The sequence below is a fragment of the Salmo trutta genome, chromosome 38 (genome assembly GCF_901001165.1).
Source record: "Salmo trutta chromosome 38, fSalTru1.1, whole genome shotgun sequence".
In the NCBI taxonomy this organism is placed as follows: Eukaryota; Metazoa; Chordata; class Actinopteri; order Salmoniformes; family Salmonidae; genus Salmo; species Salmo trutta.
In genome coordinates this window covers 14,999,010-15,025,958 of record NC_042994.1, presented here as the reverse complement: position 1 = coordinate 15,025,958, position 26,949 = coordinate 14,999,010, and the positions used below count along the sequence as shown (strand labels likewise).

Genomic DNA, 26,949 nt, shown 5'->3' with positions numbered 1-26,949 from the left:
GTAGAGTAGTGTTTCAGTTGACCTCATTCAAAGGACAAAACAGCAACTTAATCTTGTTATTCAAAAGAAACAAGTCAAATGTTTTGGTTTTCACTTTATTTGATTCAACATTTTGGAAAAAGTGGAAAAATAGAGCTCTGTATTCAACTCAAGTAAAGAATATCAAATCAAGATTTGTGAAAAGAACAGTTACTTTCCCTTCACCAAATACACCTGAAAATCACTGTCAATAAGACAACAGTCAAGCAGCAGCAGTAAGACTCCAAGATTTTTGGGATAGTACTGGACTGAATTTCTTTAGCTATACACCTTCAAGTGTCAACAATGGAGTATATTAGGTTCTGGGTTTTCACAAACTGGGACATTAAGCTTCATCAAACCTCCTTTTCCGTTCTTAAGCAAGCGCTCAATTCAACTGGAAATGGGTTACTGGAGTAGGTCCGTTTCCTCATAAATTAAATATTGAAGATGAACAGGACCGGTGTCAGGGTTGTATGCCAAGTCTTCTAAGCGTCATAAACAGTACACACCCCTCTTCCCACAACTAAGGGGCAACATGTTCAAGGCACACCAAACAGTTTCAGGGGCTCTTTCTCAATCGTCTAAAATCTGTCCTTGTTTCCTTTCCTGCATTGCTCTGATCTGAAAGAACTGAGCAGGTGAAAGCCTGCCAGCCTACTGATAAGCTTCCACCATGTTTTCACCTGTCAAATATTTTCCAATCAGTGCAAACAAGCAGAGAAAATGAAGAGGGTAAGAATTGTTACAATTGAGAAAGCGCCAGGGACTGCATCACCAGCAAGGCAGGCAGACTTGCATAGGCTATGAGTAGGGCCCAGAGTTTCCTAGTGAAGTGGTCAGGAAAAGCTCATGGCCCAAGCTAGCTTTAAGGAATGGATTTTTTTGGAGCATGTTTCAAGCCCGAGCGAAGCAGAACATTTCTGTGACAATCAATGCAGTCTGAACAACAATTAATCTCATGGAGGAACTGAAATAAGAGACTGATGTCATGTGCGTTTTGATATTCACATCCATTTCCCCGTCATAATGCTTCATGACTCATTGATTCCCACCATGCTATGGGGCACGTTCCGCTGCCCAGGTGTTGCCAGAGTTTACAACTCCTACATATGTATCAGCTAACCACAAATGTTATACTAGCAATTTGTCAGTCAACCAACGTCTGAGCAGGGGAACGCGACCAAGGTAAGGATTGGAAAGGCATGTGCTGCTGCTCTAAAATAGCAAGCAGTAGCGGGAGGAACACCAGATGAGCTCATGCCCCTGAAAGGGTTAAAAGCAGAGTTAATCATTTTGTACTTTAAACATCAATGCAAGGTGCTTTCTTTTGCATGCAGCGCAGCTAAAATCACATTTGTCATTTCTTTAAATATGTCATTTTGGTCTTCCCCCGTGTATAATTATTTAGTCTGGCCTGATGACCGGTTTACAACAAAGACAGTCATTGCACAATATCACAACATGAAATGGCCATTTTTGCATTTTGGGAAATCTTGTGGCCCAAATGTGCGCTCATTCATATCAGGGGCACTTTGTGGCTCCAAAAAAATATAAACCGAGGCCAAATAACATTCTCTCAGGGTATCCCCCAGTTCCATGACCTCTTATCATCCCGTGAGACGAACAAGACAAACATAAACATCTTTCTTTCACAGTGTCAGTCAGTCAGAACCTTATGTTACACTGCTGTGGAGAAGGGCCGTGTGCCAAGACCATGTCTGCGTCTATATGGGCCCTGTTCAAAAGTAGTGCACTTTATAGAGAATAGGGTGCCATTTGGGATGCATCCCACACAATGCTGGTCCCTCAGGCAGCATTTAACAAGTCAATACTCTCCCTCATCCCTCCCTCTTTACCATCCCCTGACCAATGTGCTGTTTAATCAAGCACCCCCTCTCTTCCTTTTGTGTTTTAAGGCAGAATAATCGCCCTCGTTCAGAGTTCAGAATCAGTTCAGAAGAGGGCTATGACGAGCGTAAACTCAGGCTAGCTACTGTAATAGCATCACATTACTGTAATAGCATCACATTACTGTAATAGCATCACATTGCTCTTTTTATCATTTCATAGTTTATCTTCTGTGTGTGTTTTAAAGCTTTATGATAAGGTGATGATTGCTGAGAAGGGGAAGGGGTCTGTGCGTGTGGTGTACTGTTGGGGTGTCAGCTGTAGCTGCAGGCAGACAAAAGCGACGGACTGCCCTGTGGTGCACTGCAGTGTCGAAAGGGAGGAGGAGGGGATGGAAGAGAAGGATGGATGGGGGGAGGGGTATGGGGAAAGACTGCAGTTGGAGACCTGATACAGGCACTACAAGTCATCAGACACGTAACCTGGACCTGTGCTGCATGCCTTCCTTTGCAGGACAGGCCACAGCACAAAAAATAGGCTCTCACTCTAGGCCATTCTAAAGCTAGCGGTTCATGGAAATATGAGGTATAAAACAAGCACATATCAAATTAGTATACTTGTTTGCATGTCAATGTAAGGTGGCTGGTTGAAGAAGTGATGTAAGTATGGTGCGTTTTCAGCTAATCACAACATCCAAAATAAACGCCAATCTTTTCAAATCCAAAACCAGTCATCAAGTAGTCCAGGGTCAGGGTCTAGGCCTTAGGATAAACTACTGACCTTCAAGCTTCAAGGTAATCAAAAACAACCCTATGGTAATTGAGCATCAATAGTTGAGGGTTGTTTTCGGCATCAGCGCAACAGTCCCCTTATTGAGTTCAAATGAGTTGGTTTCTAATAATGTCAATGCTGGCTTCTGGAGATTGTATCTTCCATATTTCCACGTCACAGCGGAAGAGAGCAGTGAAGGCATCTATCCATACCTCACTCGTTGCATAAGAAAGAAAATGTAAGTTGCAATGCCCTTCCATAGACATAAAGCATGCCCAGGGTCTGTGGGTGACTGACACTACATCATATGTACCCCTGGTAAGGAGAATGTTTATGTGTGGGTGGGTATGGTGGTGGGATTTGCAGTGGGGTGAAATATTCATATTTCATGAGTTATGCTTATGGAGTAAGACAGCAGAGCTCTTGATCGATCTCTCACCTCGGTTCTAGTAATATATTCATGTCATAGCTTGCAACAGCCGATTAAAGGCCAGTTGCTTTGTGATAGTGGGAAGCCATCTTAGAACAGCCTAAATGCTAATTAATGGGAGATTGAACATTGAGCTCTGTAGAAATAAAACATACCCACCCATTGTGAACTTTTTGTGTTCTAGCCTTGCTACTCCTTCGTGGCACTTCCAATTCAAAGCAGAAATTCAGAGAAGACTAAAAAGTCCATTAATCCCAACTCCCCTTTAGATCTGAGCAGAAAATGCTAATGCTAGTTGTTAGCATTGTCCAGAAAAATGCTAACGCTAATTGTTAGCATAGCATCATCCGGAAAATGCTAACTAATATTAGCTTTTAGCATAGCATATCTATTAGCATAACATGCTAACGCTAGCTATCCATCCAGTGGATCTTGTTTATCATCTAGTGATGAGCCTGGCTATCCCGCCGTGTACCTGGGCCTGGACCGGCCCATACTCCACCACCTCCCCATCCACCGTGATCACCCCTTTTGACGAGTAGGGCTCCAGCCGCAGCGCCCGCACCCGGGTGTACACCAGGTGGGGGCAGTTGTTGGCCAGGTGGGTGCCCTTCTCCATGGCCAGGAAGAGCCGGAGCAGGGCCATGCGCGATATGCCTGCTCGGACGTATATTAGGTGGATGAGGCCATCATCAAGTGTAGAGTCAGGTGCGACATACAGGTCCTTTGCCAGGTGAGACTGGTACATGGCCAGCATGAGGACATAGTCCTCCTCGGGCACCACCACCCAGTCGCTGGGCACCGGCTGGTCCAGGGGCACCAGGAGAGAGTCTGGCGGGCCTGTTAGGGTGGCATTTGCGGACATGGGTTCCCTCTTCTTCCCCTTGAAGGCATTGTTTGAGTTACGGAAGGTGTGGTGGGCTGCGTTCTGGCACGGCGAGTCCTTCAAAGGTCGGCAGAGGAGGGTGGAGGAGCAGAATGCAGACGATGGCGGTTGGTGTTGAGGTGATATGCTTGTCATCTCCTCCAATGAGACTGGCGATTGCCCATCCTCCTCTCCATCCACCTCGTCAACGGGCAGGTATGCCAGACGGCCCTTATACACCCTCAACGATGCCAACCTGACCAATGTGCCCATGGTGAAGCGGGCAGCGCCCACGTGGCGGTACTTCTCGCTCTCCACGTCCACGTCGGCCACAAAGCCCCAGGCCAGCGAGAGGAAGGAGAAGAGGCGCGTGGGGTTGGAGGGGCTGGAGCCCAGGTGGACGGAGGCCAGGTCCATGCGAGACACCAGGCCCTTACACAGCAGGAAGCCACAGCTGACCAGCAGCTCCTCGCTTGACACCGGCTGGGCCCTGTCAGGGGGGAGGAGAGAGAAAGAGGGGGGAGAAGAATGGGGGGAGGAGGAAGGGGGACAAAGAGGGGGGAATTAGCAGTAGACTTGACAGACAAAGACAAGCCCAGCTGGGGGGGGGGTTAATGGGACCACCAGCCCCACATCCACCACTCAGCCTGCTGTCCTTCCTCCTCTACATCACAGCCTATTAGATAATGACGTCTCAATAGAGTTCCATCCGACTGGGGTCACGTCCATATGGCAGCATATCCATATTCAGCTTGTATTCAATATTCAACCTAGGCATTAGGCTCACCATTCAATAGCAGCCATTGGGATCTCTGTTTGGCTTTCTTTTATCACGGTTTTTGTACATTGTATTTTATATACACAATAACATCGCACCATTTTGAGCTATTTTCTTAGTCACTGAAAAGGGAACCTGGGTGTAGCATCTCTTAACAACCAGTAGAGGGGGTTCTAACTATAAACGATTAGAGTCATCCGATCCCACTGCTCAAGGCAAAACTGACCCGTTTTACCGTTTCCTAGAGCCTACAGTCCAAACAGATCTGGGACCAGCATATATACATAGATAAACCGGTGATACAGTAAGCCACTGTTGATCAAAAACAGAGCAGCAGATCATATTCTGGATCCCCCTGCAGGGCAGAGAGAACAAAACAGACTCTGGGTCCTTCCTCTCATTGTGTGGCTGGTTGACTGGGGCTTCTGGTGGGGAGGGGGGGGGGGGGTGGCAGAGATGGATAGACAGGAGGGCATGCTGGTTGTGTAATTGTGATTCATTGTTTTGATGTTCTGTACTGTGGTGGTTAAAGAATGAGCCAGCAGCAGTATGTTTGTTCTCCACTACTGATTCTGGGGATTTACTCAGTACAGTTTGTCAAACATATGGGCAGTAGTAGGCCCTATGCTGGTGTAGATGGTTGTCTATAGTGGGTGATTCTTCTCGGTCTTCCTGGAAGTATATTTCTCACCCAACTGGATAAATGGGTTTTCAATTAATTATTCCCTTTGAGGTAATCACTGATTCAACATGGGAAACATCAAAGCAATGCATTACTTGCCACAAGTAATCATGCCAGATTGAGTACATCAAGGAAGGGGAGGGGGAAAGCACGCATTTTCAAAGTACATTTTTGGGACTAACTGCTGCTATCTAACTGCTCCATGGGGGTCTTGGTGTGTCACCCACCCAGAGTAGTGGTGTATAGAGGCAGCCAGGGCGTTACCGGAGCCCCCTGGTAGGATGCCCAGTGGGGTCTGGATGGCCTTCTCCCAGTCCTCTCTCTCCATCAGGCCATTCACAACCTGGGGGGGGGGAACAGAGAGCAGGGGTCACCCAACAGCCAGAGACTCACCAGATCTAGGGCCCCTTTCACAGACCAAGATGAGGCCTGGTCTAAACTAAACTGCACTTTCAGTGGGAACTCTCCAAAAATAGGCTGAAAATCGGTGTCTGTGTAACAATATGCAAAGTCAGGCAGAACCACGGATCTCAGCAAACTGGGGTTTGAGGTTTAGAAGCTAAATGGATGCCATGTCGGCACTAAAAGTTCCAAGACAGTTACTAGGTCAAGTAAGAATGTAAATTTGAATTAGTGTCGGGAATGGATTATTGCATTTGTACCTCACCTCAAACAGCAGTCCATCCCCGGACATGATGACTAGAGCGCCCCACTTTGACAGGTCAGCCTCTCTCACCAACTCCCTGGCATGGTTCTGCCGCTCTGAAAACAAGGAAAAAAAGAGTACATTTACATTTACATGTGTTTAGGTGTGTACGTGGCTGTAAAATCACTGTTTGTGTGTTATTGTAGTGTGAAAATCCCTCTCTTTTGTAGTTGTGAGACCTTTAACTTTCCAATCACTTTGGGAATCAAGAGGGTGTGTGGTTTGACAAAGTGCAGAAATTTGAGATGACAAGGGCAAGTATGACCCTTCAGGGGACAAACTGTTAAGAATATGTAACAGTATAGCTTCCGTCCCTCTCCTCGCCCCAACCTGGGCTTGAACCAGAACCCTCTGCACACATCAACAACTGACACCCACGAAGCATCGTTACCCATCGCTCCACAAAAGCCGCGGCCCTTGCAGAGCAAGGGGAACATCTACTTCACGGTCTCAGAGCGAGTGACGTCACCGATTTGAAAAGCTATTAGCGCGCACCACCGCTAACGAGCTAGCCATTTCACACCGGTTACAAATACAATAGCTGAACAACAAAACAAAGGGGACATGGAAGGTAGACTACACAGGAGATTGGTGGTAGAGGACAACTGATATGCCACCTACAGTACCAGGCTCAGTGGAGGCTGGTGAGGGGAGGACGGCTCATAATAATGTCTGGAACAGAGTAAATGGAATGGCAAACCCATGGAAACTATATATTTGATGTATTTGATACCATTCCACGAATTCCGCTTCAGACATTACCACGAACCCGTCCTCCTCAATTAAGGTGCCACCAACCGCCTGTGACCTGGCTAGCAGCACATGTCTTTAGGGCAGAGAGGACAGTTGATATGCCACCTTAATGAAATGCAGTATCACATTGTAAATTAGATTAAAAGGCCAAATTACGTTATAGGGCCCTCCATCAAATTTGACTGAGGCAATCAGCAGATTGTACATTGCGACAGGAGTAGGATTACGTTTCCCTTATGATGCTGATCTAAGGTCAGATTCTCCCTCAATGGTTAAGGTTGGGCTTAGGTGAGGGTAAGCTGATCCTAGAACTGTATCCGTCATTTCACCAGGAGAAGGATAATGTTTCCCCTAGCACTGACCTAAAGTCAGTTTTGTGTTGTTTATCAGTATGATCAAGGTTATGCTCAGGTGAGGGTAAACTGCTTGTAGATCTGTACTAATGGCTCCTAGAGCTGTAATTCATTTTCTTTAGGGTGCAGTAGTCTGTCAGTGGAGGCTGCTGAGGGGAGGATGGCTCATAATAACGGCCGGAACGGAGTGAATGAAATGGCATGGAAACCATGTGTTTGATGTATTTGATAACATTCCACCAATTCCGCTCCAGCCCTTACCATGAAGCCCATCCTCCCCAATTAAGGTGCCACCAGCCTCCTGTGTAGTCTATATATAGTGAGTGACTGGTACTGCTTCCTGTATCATCACCATTACTTTTCAATCGCACCTTTTATTTCCCTAACACTCTGCCAGGTTAATATTAGCAGCACACTCTCAGAGAGAAGCGCACATGTTCACGCGCACACACACACACACACACACACACACGTATTTCCTCTCGCCTCAAAACACACTCTTTATAAAAGGTCAGACCGTCTAAGAGCTCTTTGGTTGTAGCCACTCAAGCTTAACAGCATAAGCCAAGTCTCTCTTACTTCCCCAGGGAATCTTATCTCTACCTCTCTCTAAGGCTGTGTTTACACAGGCAGCCAATTCTGATCTTTTTTACACTAATTGGTCTCTTGACCAATCACATCAGATCTTTTTCATAGCTGATCTAATTTGGTCAAAAAACATCCGATTTGGGCTGCCTGTGTGATCGCAGTGTCTGTTTGCACAGAGATACTGTATAGCAGCGTTGCCCAACTCCGGTCCTCCAGTACCCCCAGCGGTACATATTGTTGTGGCCCCCTGACAAGCACACCTGATTCTATTTGTCAACTAATCATAAAGCCCTTGACAAGTAGAATCAGGTGTTTTTGTCCGGGGCTATTACAACAATATGTAACGCTGGGGGTACTGAAGGACCGAAGTTGGGAAACACGCTTGATGAAACCCACCGACAGCAATACCCTCGCTCTATTTTTCCTTTCCGTGTATGTAGTCTACAATGCAGTAGTGCGATTGTTCGGTGTATCGTTTTATGCTGGTCTTGACACAGCAGTAGAGAGCATTTCCCTCTGCAACATAGGCCTCGGGGGGTGGCGGCATCCGATTTACAGAGACAGCGTCCCAAATGGCACCCTACCCCCGACATAGTGCACTACTTTTGACCAGGGCCTACTTTTGACCAAGTAGTGCACCGTGTAGGGAATAGGGTGCCAATTTGAGACGCAGCGAGACCTTTCGTTCATTACCCTCCTGCTGGGCCTGAGAACCGTATATACAGGCAGGGAAAATCAATTTCCCTTCACCAGTCTCCTCACGTGACATTTGCATATGCAGAGGCTGTAAACGTAGTGTGTAGATAACCGGTCAGTGTTAAGGCGGAGGGCAGCGCAGCTGGAAAATAGAAGTTGGCTGGTTGCTAAGTAGGAGGAGATGTTGTTAACCCTTTACTGTTAATGGTGATCGCTGATAGTAGCCGCTAGCAAAAAGGGAGGGAGATAGCATGTGTGTGTTAAAGTGCTCACACGCATACACACAAACAGCTCGGAGGGGGGGGGGTTGTGCTTTTAGTCATTTTTACGAGTGTTTGCGCGAGGTTGGATGTTAAAATATATGAGGTTTGGGAATGGGTGCAGTACAGACAGCTGAGGGGGAAGCTGGTGCTTTTAGTCATTTTTATGAGTGTTTGTTTTGGTGTTGGGTTGGAAGGTAAAATATAGAGGACTGGGTGCAGTACTGTAGTGTAGCTGGACTGACCGGCTCAGTCTCTGGGCTGCAAGCAATTGTTCTTCCTCTTCCCAGCTCTGTGGCTCTGTGCCTCGAGATAATCATTACACCACTCCCTTCTGCTCTACACTGGCCCTTGGGTGGAGGGGAGGTGTGTGTGTGAGTTTGGCCAACTATCCTGTTCTCTACAGTGTGGGCGTGCACATGTGTCTCTCAGGGCAGCCATTGTTGTCCCTCTAAAGAAGCTATAATTCAGACTCGGATTCCAAAAAACAGAACGAGCGCGAGGTTTAACCTTCGATGCCACCATGTAGTTTCATGTCCCCAGACTCCCCTCGTCCTACTCACTTTGCTTCACTCTCCTTTCTCTGTCCCCCTCCTCCCAGCCACACTCTCACTGACCCTGCCTCCCACAAAAGGAGGTTCCAAACCCATCTCACACAAGGGTATATACAGTATGCTGCTGGGCTAAGGACACAGACATGACAGACATTACATTTTTAAAAAAGGGACCTTTTAATGGTCTGGGAATGATGAGGATCGCACCAGGGCTCCATAATGCACACGGACAGTAATAGCAGGGGTCCTTTTCATTGCCGTGTGTGCCTACCTGTTCACAAAGGCTATGCCGAGTGTGTGTCTAACTGGAGACTTTGGGTCAACAGAGGTGGAGCAGAAGTGTGTGTGTGTGTGTGTGTGTGTGTGTGTGTAGATAAGTCAACCCGGTTGGGAGCTGGAGGACACGCTGTGGCAGCTTAGTCAGCACCCAGGGACTGGGACAGGGACAGCCTGAGGGATGTAGAACCACCCCCCCTGTGGACCAGCCATAGAACAGGCCACAGGCTATAGAACTCACTGTACTGTTTTGAAAAACTAACCTAGGTTACAACGGCACTGGAAAGATAACATCCCGCAACCGAATCTCCTAGGTCTCAAACTGACTGACTCTTAGTAGAAAAAGCCAGTGTTGACTATTATCTAGTTTCCGGGTCACAGGCTATATTATGGACTTTTACTGTTCTGTTCCAAAACCAACACAGCTAGCACTGATGGTAGATGGGTCACAACTGCACTGATCTCACTGGGAAGACTGTCACTGGGAAAAGAAGTGGGAGATAGCTAAGAGCGAGGGAAAGACACAGAGAGAGAGAGAAACAGAGATCCTTTGAGACCCTCGTGCCAAGCATCCTCCATGACCAGTTGCCCCGTCTCCCTCTGGGTAGTGAACTCATCCTTCCCCTCCCACTGGCACCAAACACAGCCAGGGCTCCAATAATGGGCCTGTCCTCGCTCATTAGCGTCCCCATGCTAACCGTCCGCCAGGCTAGCACAGCTCTGGCCCTGCCTCACTGGATTAGCACCCAGAGCCACTGATATTTTCCTTTCCCATTGACCTTTTCAGCATGGTTCCAGTAAATGGATAACCAGTCCAGTCCAGTACAGCTTGGCTCGGCTGGACTCTGTAGTGTTAAAAGATGTAGCAACGGTGATGCAGAATCTTTGTTTGCAAACTAACGCCTGCGCAACCTTTTGTTTTACTCTGAAAAGTGTTGACATCTACCTGTATGGTGACTACCTGGCTATTACAGGTTAGATTGAATCAAGCCCAGCGTCTCCGAGCTGTGGCTGATCATGGAGAAGGATGACAACATCCCAATAGACAATGTCTTAGAGAGATTCTAAAGTCAGAGATGATCTACCATTGTGTCTGGCGAGCTAGATCACCCATCCTTCTGCTTAGGACTAGAACAAGGGCTCTCTTCAATGGGGAATTGACTGTTCTCAGAAATAATGTGCTTTTACATAGATTCAATTCTCCATTCTATCCAGACTTTGTTCTCAGGATTAATTTCCCATAAAGTGTGTCCCCAAAGTCGGGGCTAGTTCAGAACTCTTTTCTTCTTCTATTTTCCAATTTTAACATATTCAGCATTTCAGAATGCGTTCAGAGGAATGCTCTCTCAGTTCTGGGAAAGGGATTAACTTTCTTGCCTGCTCTCTGACACTGCAGTCATTTAAGAACAGAGAGAGGGAGAGAAACTCAATAACCTAAAACTAGGGCTGAAATGTAGGGCTTCAAAAGCTACATCCGGATCATATTCATTAGGGACCAAGCGGTAGAAAATGTACTAAAACATGGTAGGGACTGCCTAAACTTGTCCAACAACAAGCGTTTCTTTTTCAGTTGCAAAGCGGTTAGCTACGGTGTGCCCTGATGGATATGACCCATCTGATAAGCTTTGAACCAGAAGCCCAATGCAAAACCAGGACATTATCATTACAATGTCCCCAGACTGTGGCAGCACACATTATAATGATTACCCCATCAATGTGGCTTATAAATTACATCCAAACACACACACACACACACACACACACAGATTATTAGCCCATCAATAGGGTCCATAACATCAAATCAGATTTAGAGGTGTGTGTATAAACATAACATATTACATAATGGATCTACATACATACATATGTGCCAGCAGCAGATGAATGACTGCCAGCTAGCGATGAAAACAGCCAGAGGATTTATAATGGGGGGAGAGAAAGAGGGAGGGTCAGCTTGAGAGAGACGGTCATTAGCTGCTTTGCTTTGTGGGATATTGCCAATTAGAGTGGAGGGACACAGAATGATGGTTTCTGTTTTGTTTGTCCAGTCTGCCAAGCGGTTGAGCGTGTGTGGTGAGCGTGTGTGGTGCTGGTAGTGCAGTGCTTTGACAGTCGAGTTATTCATTAACCTGTAATTGCAGGTGTTAGTGCAGGATATTGACCTGTGATAACCTGTGTGTCAGTGTATGTACATGCATTAACTCAGCAGAGATGACGTGTGTGTGTGTGTGCTTTCATGCATGCATGTGTGTATACGCACGTACAGTACGCTAAACTCACCAGTGATGACCAGTGTGTGTGGGACCCCGGCCTCGTTAAGCATGCGCTGGACGTGTCCGGTGAAGAGGCTGAGGGCCTGGCCCTTCCCACTGTGGGGGTTCACCAGTAGCATGACGCTGCAGGGACGGTGCACCTCACTGTAAAGCACACCTAGAACAGAGAGATGCATGGACAGAGGTTATGACAGATGTTAGACCTGCTATTTCTGATAACCTTGGCAGAAAATCCCATAAATACAATCCTACACAATTATAAAGTTCATATTCAGTGTGTTTAGCATAATTAAATATTTTTCCCTTTCTGTAACATACATGATTTCCAGTGTTTCACCCAAGGTGCGGGTTGATGGTCACTAGACATGACACTGAATGTTATGGATGATTCTCATGTCTGTTGATAGTGATTGACGCCAGACTGGAGGTACAAGGATCGAGGACACACTGATGTGTGATTCTGTAGCAGCGGACAGTCATTGCCTTTTTGGTTTAACGTCCTACAAGCCTCTCGGGCTGGCGTTTCCAGAACATTTGGTGCTGTCGGATTAGGACATAAAGGGCCTGTCTCCAAGAGGCCAGTTAGATATTTTCTCTACTTCTGTGCTGGGTGTTGTATCGCTGTTGCAACTTGTAATAAACCAGATGGACTCAATCTGTGACTTCTCTTCTCTTTCGTTACAACAATAGGCAATGGAGGGAGAAGCTTGATGTTACTATTATTAAGGCCAGGAGTTTTTCCCGACAATGTTCCATGACCCGGCCCTATAACTAGGGCCCAGAGTTTTTCCTGTTCAGGTCACATTGGTAGTCAGGAAAAACTCCTGTCCCTTATGTCTACCATTAATCCTCAGAATATACTGATTAGACAAACACTCAGAACTATGACTCAGGGCTTCTTTGCCAATTATTAACTTTCTGCATCAGTTCTCTCGAGCTAAACCATTCTGGGAAATTAAAGTATTTTAGTCACGGAGGATGGAAAAGCAAGATAAACAAGTTTGACAGATGATGAATGACTTGCTATGGGTGGAGCACAGGGACAGTGCTTTGGATGCTCCCTGGATGAGGTCATCCACCAACATCAAACCTAATTGGCAGGATGTGTTTTTCTAGACGACAACACGTCTACTGGAGCTACTGTCAACATATATTGCAGACTACACCATTACAAGTTAGGAAACAGCACCTATCAGAGTTACCATATCTGTACTACTGTGAAGTGTATTGCAGACTATGAGTGTGTCCCAAATCGCACCCTATTCCCTTTATAGTAGTGCACTACTTTTGAGTAGGGAATAGGGTGCCATTAGGGATGCAAACCTCTGACAACACAGGTTAGGTTATGAAACCTCACCTATCAGTACCGTAGATCTGTGGTATCTGTGGAGTTTGGTCACGGGGCTTTGACTTAGCGTAAGAGGGCGTAAGATGGAATGGGGTGCGTCTACTGTAAGAGCCTTGTCACAAGGCAGTTAAAGTGACATCGGGTTTTCTTGTGTGTTTGATAACACATGGTCTCAGTTAACATGGCCTATTGTACCTAGATAGGCTTCCTACCTTGCTTGACGTATACCGAACAAAAATATCAACTCAACATGTAAAAGTGTTTGTTCTGTGTTTCGTGAGCTGAAATAAAAGATCCCGGAAATATTCCGTACGCACAAAAAGCTTATTTCTCTCAAATTTTGTGCACACATTAGTTTACATCCCTGTTAGTGAGCATTTCCCCTTTGACAAGATAATCCATCCCCCTGAGAAGTGGCATATCACGAAGCTGATTAAAAAACATCATTACACAGGTGCACCTTGTGCTGGGGACAATAAAAGGCCACTTTAAAATGTGCTTTTTTAATGGGGGAAAATGTATTCTGATTGGCTGGTCCTGTCTCCCCAGTGGGTGGGCCTGGCTCCCAAGTGAGTGGGCCTATGCCTTCCCCACCCATGGCTGCACCCATGCCCAGTCATGTGAAATCCATAGATTACGGCAAAATGTATTTATTTCAATTGACTGATTTCATTATATGAACTGTAACTCAGCAAAACTGTTAAAATTGTCTATATCTTTGTTCAGTATAGATAAAGCTTTGTAGCGGCCCCAAATACACTTCCATTTAAAAAAAACACACCCTCACACAAAATATAGGTTGAATCAATATGGTCAACATCATAAATTTGCTAAAAAAAGCCACACTGTTTTTCATGTCTCATTCTAACTCAAATTCTAACCACATACCAACAATAGTGTTTTCGATTCATTCCAAGTTGAATTTACGTTTGCTACCCCTTTAATATCAACCAAATTGGTTGTTTATCAGATGTCTTTGCCTGATGGATCTTGTTCCTATGAAACGTGGACAACTTTCTAAACAAGTAATGAAGTTCTGGGAGGACGGAGATGGCAGGGCCCTCATTCATAACCGTTGAGTAAATTTCACACGGAATGTCCGCATGCTCCATTTCTGAAAAGTATGTGCACGTACAAAAATATTGGGAGTTATTGATATTTTACAGTGACTTTTTCAAGCTAAACATGCATGCTGCTTGTCCGCACACTGACACATTCTGCAAGATCGATTCAAACAATTTAAAAGTAGGCTAAACGCTACAGCCCACACCCCCAGATCAATTGTTGTTCACTATTTTGTTTATCAATAGATGACTAGAGTTCTATGTCCTGCCTTGGTAGGCTCTGAGATTAAACAGACAACGATATTACGCTCCCATCACACAGCAATACTGTAGCCTACCCATACTGTCAAATGACAGTACCAGTCAAAAATGTGGACACACCTACTCATTACTAAATTCAACCAAACGAAACTACTCTGGTACGTTATATTGTCAGTTATATGATACTGTCAGTTTAGGGGTTATTGAAAGACGGGACAATCTCTTTTTCTTCAAATAGTTTTCTAAATATTAACAACATTTGAAATATGCAGTACCAGGCAAAACTTTGGACACACCTACTCATTCAAGGGTTTTTCTTTATTTTTTATATTTTCTACATTGTAGAATAATAGTGAAGACATAACTATGAAATAACACATATGGAATCATGTAGTAACCAACAAAAGTGTTAAACAAATCAATATATATTTGATATTTGAGATTCTTCAAAGTAGCCACCCTTTGCCTTGATGACAGCTTTGCAGATTCTTGGCATTCCGTTTTTTTATGAATACAATTTATCATCATATACCCCATTTGCACAAAATACTTACTTGCCAGCTTGCAATACAATATTTCAACCACTCGCAGATGTGTGTATGCATGGTCTAGAGTTTGTGGAGAGGTGAGCACATTCTCACGTCAAGTAAATTTATTATAAATGCCAATTTTTGCATGAAAAATGGCGCTAGCACATTTTGGGGTTATATTTGGTACTTAAGCACGGTTTATAAATGAGGCCCCAGGGCAGTTCCCTCATAAATCATTTGGCATGGACCTGTGCCAACCCAGCTGGAAAGGGCCCCAACCATGCTGTGTTTTTGCCTCCTCATTACCTACAAGCCCTGTCTTGTCTGGACCCATTGACACTTCCTCTTAGCCAACCTACCCAGTCCTAAACATTCCTTCATTATAAACTGGCTGTGGTTGAGAGTACCACCTCCACCTACGGTCTTGGTTGTCAGCAAGATGCAACGGTTAGGGTCAGGAGTTTTTCCAGGTGAAACTGGTCTCTAGCTGACCTGACGACGAAAGCTCTTGGCCTAGTTATAGTATCCTATAGCCCTAGTATCCTACAGCCTATAACTAGGGTTTGGAGGTTTTCCTGGTCAAATCGGGGAACATCCAGTATGACCCATCAGCTAAACGACATGGCTCATTGCCACATGACACATCTAGACGAAACCAACAAAGCACACACCCAAACAGATAGAAATAAATTAGCAATCTGGTTTCTCTAGAAATAAAAACGGACATTATTCATTGTGTCCGCCTCCCCACAATGGCTCTTTTGTACCCGGGGGAAGCCACGGCTGCATTTCTAGAATCCTTATTGTGACTAATGAATCGTGATACTAGATGTTGCTCTCGGTTTGTTTTGGCCTGTTGTGGTCGGAGCTCTTAACAATCACATCTGAGCATGCTCAGTGGGCACTGAGGTAACACAGTAGTGTGGGGGCGGATAAAGTTACAACAACACTTGCCATGCCCTTAAAAGGTCATAGTCGTGTCATCCTCATTAAAGGTCAATCTCTTAATCCTCAACATCTTATGGTTGCGACATGTAGTGGTAGCAGACTACTATAAAACTATAGTCTGGTTGTTATGTTTTAGTCTGTTGCCCGTGGTTAAGTAGATAAACACTGATAGTATTTATGACACAATTAAGACACAATTTAAAAAAAAGGCAATATAATTACTGTAGAACAACGAAGGCAAATTGGCCACAAACAATTATTCGGGATGGTTAAAGATGCCATTAAAAGGCACTATCCAAACCCGATTACTGTGGAACCATCTTGACGGTGGTAAACCAAACAATTCCAAAGCAATGCTTGCTGTCTGAGCGACATTTCAACTGAATTCACTAGTGAAGTGATTAAGAAATGTCTCAATCCGTAGACTTCAAAACCTAGAGTGAACAATTTGTCCTGAGCTTTAATGAAATAATCACTACTCTGTTATTCGCCATGCGAAATTCCAGTTGAAATGAAAGGGAAAGGAGAAAAACTCCATAGAATATTTTTCTGGTCTAGGCTTAGGACGGCATCTTAGAAAAGCAAACTTGCACAGTATTGCGTGACAGATCTCGCCTGCGACTCAGTGATGTTTCTGTTCTCGTTACACATGGAAGACGGAGCATTTGTTTATTTATTAGCTAACACTCACTTTTCCTCGAATCTGAACTGGGTGGCTTACAGCTTCAATTGACTATATAAGATGTTGGTGTAGGGTGAAGTTGCCCCTAGACACACTGATCTTGGGTCAGTTTTCCCTCAGATGGTTAAGGTTAGGATTGGGGGAGAGGAAGCTGATCCTAGATCTGTACCTAGAGGTAAGTTCACCCCTGAGCGATGATGTTCATATCAGGGACAGGCAGTGAAAGACAGTTCAACTTCCTTGACTTTCGGTTGAACTTCCAACGAAAACATTCTTTGAATTATGCATTAGCTACTTTTTCTAATGTCTCTACTAGTTTGACTGTAGCTCAAGTTCTCTGTTTGGGGAGACTGTGGAGGTATGACACAGCATTAATTGCGGCTGAATAAGCCCGAGGTGACCTAACTATCTTTATAGGAAGGAAGGGAAGGCAGGGTGCCAGGTGTTTTATACACTTGGCTGGGCCCAATATGTATTTCTGTCTGCCGTCTATGTGGTTATGAATACCTGATGTGGCAATTCTCCCTCCTCTGTCTCTCTCATTGTGTCTCTCTCTCTCTCCTTGTGTCGTTCACTCTGTTCTTTGGGAGTTCTGTCTAGGGGGAGAGGATAGTGGGACAGGGGGTTCTGCTATCCTGCTATCTCTTTCCCACCTCACTTACTCAGGCTCACTTCTAACAATGTTTGAACACGTATCTTTCCTCCCTTCCTTGGAGTAATCCCCGATCTAACATGATTAGTGGTGTAAGCAATGCAGAGGTGTGCTTGCTTACACCTATCTGACTGTTAGTTAGGTCAGTGATGACTTTAAAAAGTAGGGAGGAAGTAAAGATGCATTTTTTAAATCTTCCTTAAGAGGGCCTTAATAAGACCTTATCCGCCACCTTTTAGCCTTTCTACACTTTGGCTCAGCCACTTTGTGGTCCTGAGCCAGGCGTCACAGTTTCATAGCAAAACGTTTACTATAATGTATGTTACATTCAGGTCGTAATACAGTTGTTTATAGAGGCTTGTTTTGACCTGAAGAAATGGTATTGACTAGGATTGCACCTTCAAAACGTGGTTCTCAGACACAGTCATAACTCATACAAGGTGTCGATGCGCCTTTATGACCACTAAATTAAACTAAATGAAACTACACTGGTACATTATACTGTCAGTTATATGATATTGTCAGTTCAGGTATTATTGAAAGACACAATCTCTACTTTTTCTTCAAATATTTTTCTAAATATTAACATTTGAAATATACAGTACCAGGCAAAAGTTTGGACATTCATTCAAGGATTTTTCTTTATTTTGACTATTTTCTATATTGTAAAATAATAGTGAAGACATCCAAACTATGACATAACACATATGGAATCATGTAGTAACCAAAAAAGTGTTAAATAAATCAAAATATTTTATATTCTTCAAAGTAGTAACCCTTTGCCTTGATGACAGCTTTGCACACTCTTGGCATTCTCTCAACCAGCTTCATCTGGAATGCTTTTCCAACAGTCTTGAAGGAGTTGCCACATATGCTGAGCACTTGTTGGCTGCTTTTCCTTCACTCTGCGGTCCAACTCATCCCATATCATCTCAACTGAGTTAAGGTCAGGTGAATGTGGAGGCCAGGTCATCTGATGCAGCACTCCATCACTCTCCTTCTTGGTTAAATAGACCTTACACAGCCTGGAGGTATGTTGGGTCATTGTCCTGTTGAAAAACAAATGATGGTCCCACAAAGCGCAAACCAGATGGGATAGCGTATCGCTGCAGAATGCTGTGGTAGCCATGCTGGTTTAGTGTGCCTTGAATTCTAAATAAATCACAGACAGGGTCACCAGCAAAGCACCCCCACATCATCACACCTCCTCCTCCATGCTTCACGGTGGGAACCACACATGCGGAGATCATCCGTTCACCTACTCTGCGTCTCACAAAGACACAGCGGTTGGAACCAAAAATCTCACATTTGGACTCATCAGACCAAAGGACAGATTTCAACCGGTCTAATGTCCATTGCTTGTGTTTATTGGCCCAAGCAAGTCTCTTCTTCTTATTGGTGTCCTTTAGTAGTGGTTTCTTTGCAGCAATTCGACCATGAAGGCCTGATTCACACAGTCTCCTCTGAACAGTTGATGTTGATATGTGTCGGTTACTTGAACTCTGTGAAGCATTTATTTGTGCTGTAATTTCTGAGGCTGGTAACTCTAATGAACTTATCCTCTGCAGCAGAGGTAACTCTGGGTCTTCCTTTCCTGTGGCGGTCATCATGAGAGTCAGTTTCATCTTAGCGCTTGATGGTTTTTGCGACTGCACTTGAAGAAACTTGAATTTTTCCGTATTGACTGACCTTCATGTCTTAAAGTAATGATGGACTGTCGTTTCTCTTTGCTTATTTGAGCTGTTCTTGCCAAAAAATGGACTTGGTCTTTTACCAAATAGGGCTATCTTCTGTATACCACCCCTACCTTGTCACAACACAACTGCTTGGCTCAAATGCATTAAGGAAAGAAATTCCACAAATTAACTTTTAACAAGGCACACCTGTTAATTGAAATGCATTCCAAGCTGGTTGAGAGAATGCCAAGCGTGTGCAAAGCTCTCATCAAGGCAAAGGGTGGCTACTTTGAAGAATCTCAAATATAAAATATATTTTGATTTGTATAACACTTGTTTGGTTACTACATGATTTCATATGTGTTATTTCATAGTTTTAATGTCTTCATTATTATTCTACAAAGTAGAAAATAGTAAAAATAAATAAAAACCATTGAATGAGTAAGTGTGTCCAATCTTTTGACTGGTACTGTATATTTTGATAGACCAAAGTATCAGCAATCACACAACGTAAAGGAACAACGTCCTAATTCCCAAAAAAATTCTCATAAACTGCAACAAACTGGATTTGTCAATTCCGTCAGACACCATAAAAGGCCTTTTGATTTTTACATTTATTGTCCAAGTGTTTTAAAGGCCTTGATATGTTTAATTTTAACATTAGATTATTCAAATATGTAATACAAATCTCCAAACTTATTTTTGCTTTCTAGCACTATATCATGCTCCAGGGTTAATTTCGTTAGCATTTTGGCATGTTCTTTTAGATTCCGAACATAAAACAACATTTAGAAAGCAAACTTTTTCCATTGGATCTAGCACAGCAAATATGTCAATAGTTTAAGCATATGTTGCAGAAAAGTGATTAAAATATATATTTTTTTATATTTATATTGACAAAAATATGGATCTTAAGGCGGTTCACCATCCATGGTGAAGTTGACAAGCCACTGATGGAGTTAACAACAAATACTCAAAATACATATTTTTGCCTATTAAAAAAAACTACTTCAATACAAATATTTGTAAAATATAGAAATTATTCATTTGAATAATAATTTCAATAAAAATAACAATTTTATCTGATCTTTCAGCACTTTGACATTTCTTTGGAGTTGCACCAAAATTTGCAAGAAGTTGCAACAAATTGCACCAAAATTAATATCCTATCTTAATCCATCGGGCAGATGGAGCTGACAGGTTATGGTTGTGACAATGGTGATTTCAATATTGTTTGTTTAAATCTATCAAAGTAGAAAGCTTTACAGACCATGATTTGTCCTGTTGCACTACATGTAATGAGGACATGTACAAGGGGTCCTTATCGTGTCACTGACCCTGATTCATTGAATTGACCAAATCTCCAGACACATTTTTTAGGAATCACAGTTTTGAAATACATTTGGTTTAAAATCAGAGAGGGCTATTGCAAGAGACTACACAAGATCCTTTTCAGTTAATATTCATTATTACCCGTTTTAGAATTTTAAACACTTTGAGAGTTTTAAATTGGGAGCCTTTGCTCCGGACAAGGGCATATCCGGGCATTGAGCAACACATGGAATTGAATAATATTGAAAATATTTAGAAAATTCCAAAAATAAAATCTCTCCCCTTATAAAATTCCTCGAAATGTAATTTTTAATCTCAAATAATAAAACTAAATCAAATATTTTCCAACTATAAAAATAAAGTTTCCCTGCCGGACAAGGATTGTCCCGACTTTCAAAAATTCCTGAGTTAGTACATCATACTGTAAGTACATAACCTACCATGATAAACTCAACACCAACAGACTCTTATATAGTACAATGGTAGCAAGCCAAGTCATGCTTAACTATTGCATGTACCCATCAATGCATTCCTACACATCAGATGGAGGTAGTAGTAAATCTGGACCAACCCCCATCACAAGAAAAACCAGTTTCCACATGAAAGGTTTCTCGATTATATGTTATCATCACCAATTTGGCCACTAGCAGCCATAACACATATCTTAAGTATAATATGGAGAAGGACTGGGCGATATATCGTGAATGCCGGTAATACCGTTATGAATCCACATACCGGTAAAGATGTTTACAATACCGTCTATAATTTTAATTTTGATAAAAATGCTAAATAAACGAAAGTTCTACAAAAAGTTGTGTCCATGTTTTGTTGAGCATTAAACCATCAGAACAGAGAAAGCCAATTAAAACCACTTAAAATTCATTTGATGCCATCCTAGGGCCATGCACTGCTCATAAAACATATTTTGAATTGGTATTACTCAGCAACATCAAATACCGCCATACTGCCAAAAATATAGTGATATGATGTTAAAGCCTTAATATTGAATGGATTTGTCATAGGCTAGCACATCCACTAAATGTAGTTAGCTTAACTGTCTGTATTCGTGCTGGTAAGATACAAATCAATGTGTCTTGCGTAGGCTGTTTTAGTTCGCCCCGCAATTGAGTTTTTTTTATATCGATCCTGAAATCGTCTCTGTATACCTACATGAACAGTCCCTCACCAACCTAAATGCATCTTATCTACGTCTGATGGTACCTCACCAAGACAAACACAAATAGAGGAGTCTTGTACACAACAGTGTGGCAGTGGGTTTGAGCGAGTAAGCAGATCCTGGCTGAGTTGAGACTCAAACCAGACCGACCACAAAGGGTGTGGAGGGAGGAGATGCCCGGTGTGGTGATTTGTTGAGTGAGTGAGTGAGTGAGTGAGTGAGTGAGTGAGTGAGTGAGAGAGATTCAGAGAAAGATGGGGGAGAGAAAAAGGGGAAAGAGAGTGAGATGGGAGATAAAGATACATAGAGCGTAAGTCAGCGAGAGACAAAGTGAGTGAGAGGAGCGAAGAGGATCTAACCACCGGCTGTCATTCTCCTCTTGAGTGGTGTCTCCTGGGTAACTTCGGCAGTGGGGTGAGATGGTTGTGTTGAATTAAAAAAAAACGACTGAAGTAAAAAATGTACGTATTTTTTATAACCTATAACTGACAAGACTTTTGCATTTGACAGAATTAAACTATCACTCAGATTTAACTAAAGACTTGCAGCTTACATGCCTTACAGTACACTGTGTGTAAACATGCAACGTAACATAACAGCAGATTATAGCCATGATACTTTACAAATAAAGCTGTGTAGAGGAAGCTGGATACCCATCATGAAAACCCACAACCACATAGTGAGAGACTGCCCTTCTCATAGATGATAATAGACCATGTTGGTCTTCGTTGAAACGGGGTTGAAGCATTGTTGTGTCATTAGCCGAATAGAGAACACGAAAAGAACACAGCAAGCCATAAACGTGCAAGGACATTCACATTCTGTTCATGTAATTCAAATCTCATTCAATGTGCTGTACATCCACATTCTTTTCATTCTGTTCATGTAATTAAAATCTCATTCAATGTGCTGTACATTGTTCTGTGTAGCCATGAGAAAATTCCTATCAACATTATTGAGTGACAATGACATTTTGCTGATTTTCCGTCCAGCTTGTGTGTGTGTGTTGTAATTCCTCTTTTTCTTTCTATAATTTTCACTGAGTGGCCTGAAACACTAAGCTGTTGTGTGAGCCCATGGGTCTAAACAGGGAAGGCCCCAGAGAGGTGTGTGTGTGTAAGTGAGAGAGATGGGCTTAGTCAGAGGTCTTGACAGCACGTCAAGGCTCACCATCCAGTTCTGACTTAGAATATGTGGACAACTACAAATACCTAGGTGTCTGGTTAGACTGTAAACTCTCCTTCCAGACTCACGTCAAACATCTCCAATCCAAAGTTAAATCTAGAATTGGCTTCCTATTTCGCAACAAAGCATCTTTCACTTATGCTGCCAAACATACCCTCGTAAAACTGACCATCCTATCGATCCTCGACTTCGGCGATGTCATTTACAAAATAGCCTCCAATACCCTACTCAATAAATTGGATGCAGTCTATCACAGTGCCATCCGTTTTGTCACCAAAGCCCCATATACTACCCACCACTGCGACCTGTACGCTCTCGTTGGCTGGCCTTCGCTTCATACTCGTCGCCAATCCCACTAGCTCCAGGTCATCTACAAGACCCTGCTAGGTAAAGTTCCCCCTTATCTCAGCTCGCTGGTCACCATAGCAGCACCCACCTGTAGCACGCGCTCCAGCAGGTATATCTCTCTGGTCACCCCCTAAGCCAATTCCTCCTTCGGCCGCCTCTCCTTCCAGTTCTCTGCTGCCAATGACTGGAACGAACTACAAAAATCTCTAAAACTGGAAACACTTATCTCCCTCACTAGCTTTAAGCACCAGCTGTCAGAGCAGCTCACAGATTACTGCACCTGTACATAGCCCATCTATAATTTAGCCCAAACTACTACCTCTTCCCCTACTGTATTTATTTATTTTGCTCCTTTGCACCATCTTCCACTGCAAATCTACCGTTCCAGTGTTTTACTTGCTATATTGTATTTACTTCGCCACCATGGCCTTTTTTGCCTTTACCTCCCTTATCTCACCTCATTTGCTCACTTTGTATATAGACTTATTTTTCTACTATATTATTGACTGTATGTTTGTTTTATTCCATGTGTAGCTCTGTGTTGTTGTGTGTCGAACTGCTTTGCTTTATCTTGGCCAGGTCACAATTGTAAATGAGAACTTGTTCTCAACTTGCCTACCTGGTTAAATAAAGGTGAAATAATATATATATATTTTTTTAATCTTGGAGAACGGCCGACAAGAGTCCTCAGGGAAAGGACTGCTGTCTCACTGCTGGGGCCTCCGAGTGAAAAAACACACACGACTTTCCATCTCCCTCTTTCTCTTCTGCTTTTGAAGTAGAGGAACAGATGTATGAACACAGAGAACTCAATGCTACCTATTTTCCTAGAAAAACCAAGAACTAAAAGCTGAACCATGCCCCTTAGCATTGGGAATAAAAGATAACTCTGTATCAGTGGAAATCTGTGGTATATTGATCCGTTTCGTCCCGGATCGATAATATCCCATAACATACAATAGTATATTATTACACCCAGTCAACTCCAATAGAATATCAATGTGTGCAACGATGTCTATATAATAACAATATGCTGTCATCCTAGTATTAAATTCCATTTGATATGCTATGTTGTATGATTACACCATGTTCATTACTATACCCTAAATCTCTAAATGTGTAATGCATGCTGTTGTCCGTGCAGTGCATCTGGTTTGTCGAAGGGGCCATTGGGTAAGATATTAGTAATGGTATTGAGTGTGCTGGAAGTGACCTGCTTTGTTGCTGAAATGAGAGGCCCTTGAGATGTGGGACAATGATGCCTATCTTATTAATTTATCCGTACTGTGTCCCAAATGGTGCCCTATTCCCTGCACAGTGCACTACTTTTGACTGGAGCCCATGCAATAGGGTGTCATTTGGGACTCAGATCCATTTCCACGCTACAAATGCACTGTAATGACATGGGTGCCGCGGGATATGTTGATTTACAGGCAGACGAACAGACGGTAAGGCTCCCTAAAATGGTATGTTGTTTTATGGTAATAAAATGGTTGTGTAAACGTTGAGGCGATATCATTGTCAAGTTTCAAAGGCAACTATAATATCCATGGTACAGTATCTTGCAAAGTTGACTTCTAACTCATCTCTCCACTATCTTGCTTATTGGACAGTTTGATCATTGTAGTTAGATTGTGCAGCAGCCCACCGCTCGCCCACCATTAGATTTGACGGCACACAGGCATAAATTTGTGTACTGCGTAAATAGAAATACCTCACTTTGCTGAGGAATTTCAATAGCTCACATCCTTTGATAAAGGCTCTCTATAGAATTCCCAGTTACCTCGGTTATAGGCTACCTTAATCTGTTAAATTAGTGTGATTGGATGCCTAAGCTATAGACTTACATAGCACTTTCCTTCTGAAAGGATCAATCTTTCATTGGTTCCCTGCATTGTTACCATGTCTACAAGGTAAGAGACAATGACGTGTTTCTGAACCTTCCAATTAAAGTGCATTTTTCCCACTAGAGTAATTATAGACTTATATCCCTTAGCACTCATACCTTTAGTAGGCCTATTGCCTAGATCAGGGCTGCCGAACCCTGTTTCTGGAGATCTACCCTCCTGTGGGGTTTCAGTCCAACCCTAATGTAACACACCTGACTCTACTAATTAGCTGCTCAACAAGACTGAATCAGGGATGCTTCATTCGGGTTGGACTGAAAACCTACAGGAGGGTAGATCTCCAGGAAGAGGGTTCGGCAGCCCTGGTCTAGATCAGGATTTCTCAACCCCCCCCCCAAAGACGTTTCACATTTTAGTTTTAACCCTAAACACCTGATTCAATTAGTCAACTAATCATCAAGCCTTTTACTAATTGAATCAGGTGCGCCAGTTTAGGGTTAAAACAAGGAGAGAAGCATGTTGGGAAATCCTGATCTGGATGTTTCTTCTCTGTTAGTATTTCTCTATTAGGCCAGGGGTATTCAACTCTTACCCTACGAAGTCTGGAGGCTGCTGGTTCTGTTCTTTCTGATCATTAATTCCCAGGTTTAAATCAAAATGAAAAAAAACAGAGGAACAGGATTCAAAGGCCAGAGTTGAGTTTGAGGGGGTTAGGCTATTGTTATTCTAGATGCTGTTTTGTTGTTACTGTGGCCTGTTAAAGGTTGCTTAGTGAACATTCTGTCATTTGAGTCTGTCTGACCAGTCCTATTTTATTAATTTACGAAAATTAGTTTAAAAAGGTAATAGAGTAGCCTGAGACATGACACTGATAAGAAAGTGCGGAACTTGCTCCACAGCAATAGACTAGATTACGCAAAAACAACCCTTTGTCTATGACTAAATAACGTGCACTAGACAGGTATACCGACTTCATAAATAACATGAACGAGCACAACGAGCACTTTCCTTAACCGCTTATGAAGAAAATTATACGAAACTATATGCTTAACTAATTTAATGAATAACTTGCTCACGATTTCTCAAATGTTGCTGACGAACAGAGCTCTCCCGGATGGTTCCAGCCCATTTCTCTGCCTCCTCCAGGTTGGCGCGTGGGTCTTGGAACAGGGCCACCCGAAAGCACTGCTCGACCCGTTGCCTGGCCACCCCAGAGCTCATCCATCGTCTTTTAAAAGGGTAGAAATAGACAGAGAAGTACGCTCCCGCGTCCGCGTTGTCATCTGCGCTGAAAGCCCGGCAGCCGACACAGTCCCTCAAGTTGAAAACCACCTTGCTCCGTCCCACAGGTGTCGACGTGATCTTCTGAATGGTGAGGTCCCTCTCGGTTAAACTCACCGCGTACCTCACCTTTCGGTTGCCCGTGGCCGTGAATTCCCCGTACTGCAGAACCTTGGTGATTCCGTTGCGATATGATGGAGGGTCCGATTCGGCTATCTTCGGGTCCATCCTGCGCGCAGAGGGAGGAAGGGACGCGATCCGCAGACCTGCTTGCGCGTGATAGGGGGACGCACACAGTCATATACCGGCTGAACAAGCAAGCGGTCCGCAGGGCAAGAGACTGCGAGTGATTTCAACGCAATTAAGATTTTTTTTTGCCCTTTGAAAAATGTGTCAGGTCGCTCTCTAGTGATAGCATTGAGGAACGACAATTAAAGCGTTGTGCACTGCGCCTGTACCAAAAGTGGTCGCCTAGATTTGCCCACGAAATAAGATATACATATATATTTTGTAACTGTATATTTCACATGGGACCTGTCAACGAATTACATTATGTTCAGAATTTTTCATCAGGCCCTGTCTACAAAGTGTATGACAATTGTGTCATTTCGAAAGAATGTAGCCTACATGGGCTTCTCTTCGCTAATCAACGCACCAAGCGAGCAGGAAATGGGGAGCGGAAAAGTGGAGGGCAAAGCATACTTGTCATATCAGTAGAATCTCAGGGAAAATTCCAAATTTGTCTAGACTAGTCTGAAGAAGTGTCC

At 43.5% G+C, this 26,949-nt stretch overlaps 1 protein-coding gene across 1 annotated transcript; it reads right to left on the bottom strand.

Annotated features, from left to right (window-relative positions):
• Positions 1-81: 81 nt before the first annotated feature.
• On the bottom strand, positions 82-26,949 carry LOC115178789 (sphingosine kinase 1-like). The gene is made up of 5 exons (XM_029740105.1): positions 25,978-26,949; positions 11,859-12,008; positions 6,063-6,157; positions 5,623-5,738; positions 82-4,425 (listed from the first exon to the last, which is right to left on the bottom strand). The coding sequence occupies exons 1-5, from the start codon at positions 26,408-26,410 to the stop codon at positions 3,510-3,512; spliced, it is 1,710 nt and encodes a 569-aa protein (XP_029595965.1). The 5' UTR covers positions 26,411-26,949; the 3' UTR covers positions 82-3,509.

Coding starts and splice junctions, on each gene's coding strand:
- LOC115178789 (XM_029740105.1), bottom strand. CDS start 26,410: ATGGACCCGAAGATAGCCGAATCGGACCCTCCATCATATCGCAACGGA. Junction 12,009..25,977: donor TCAGCAACATTTGAGAAATC/GTGAGCAAGTTA, acceptor TCTCTGTTCTAG/GTGTGCTTTACAGTGAGGTG. Junction 4,426..5,622: donor TCTATACACCACTACTCTGG/GTGGGTGACACA, acceptor CCCCCCTGACAG/GGCCCAGCCGGTGTCAAGCG.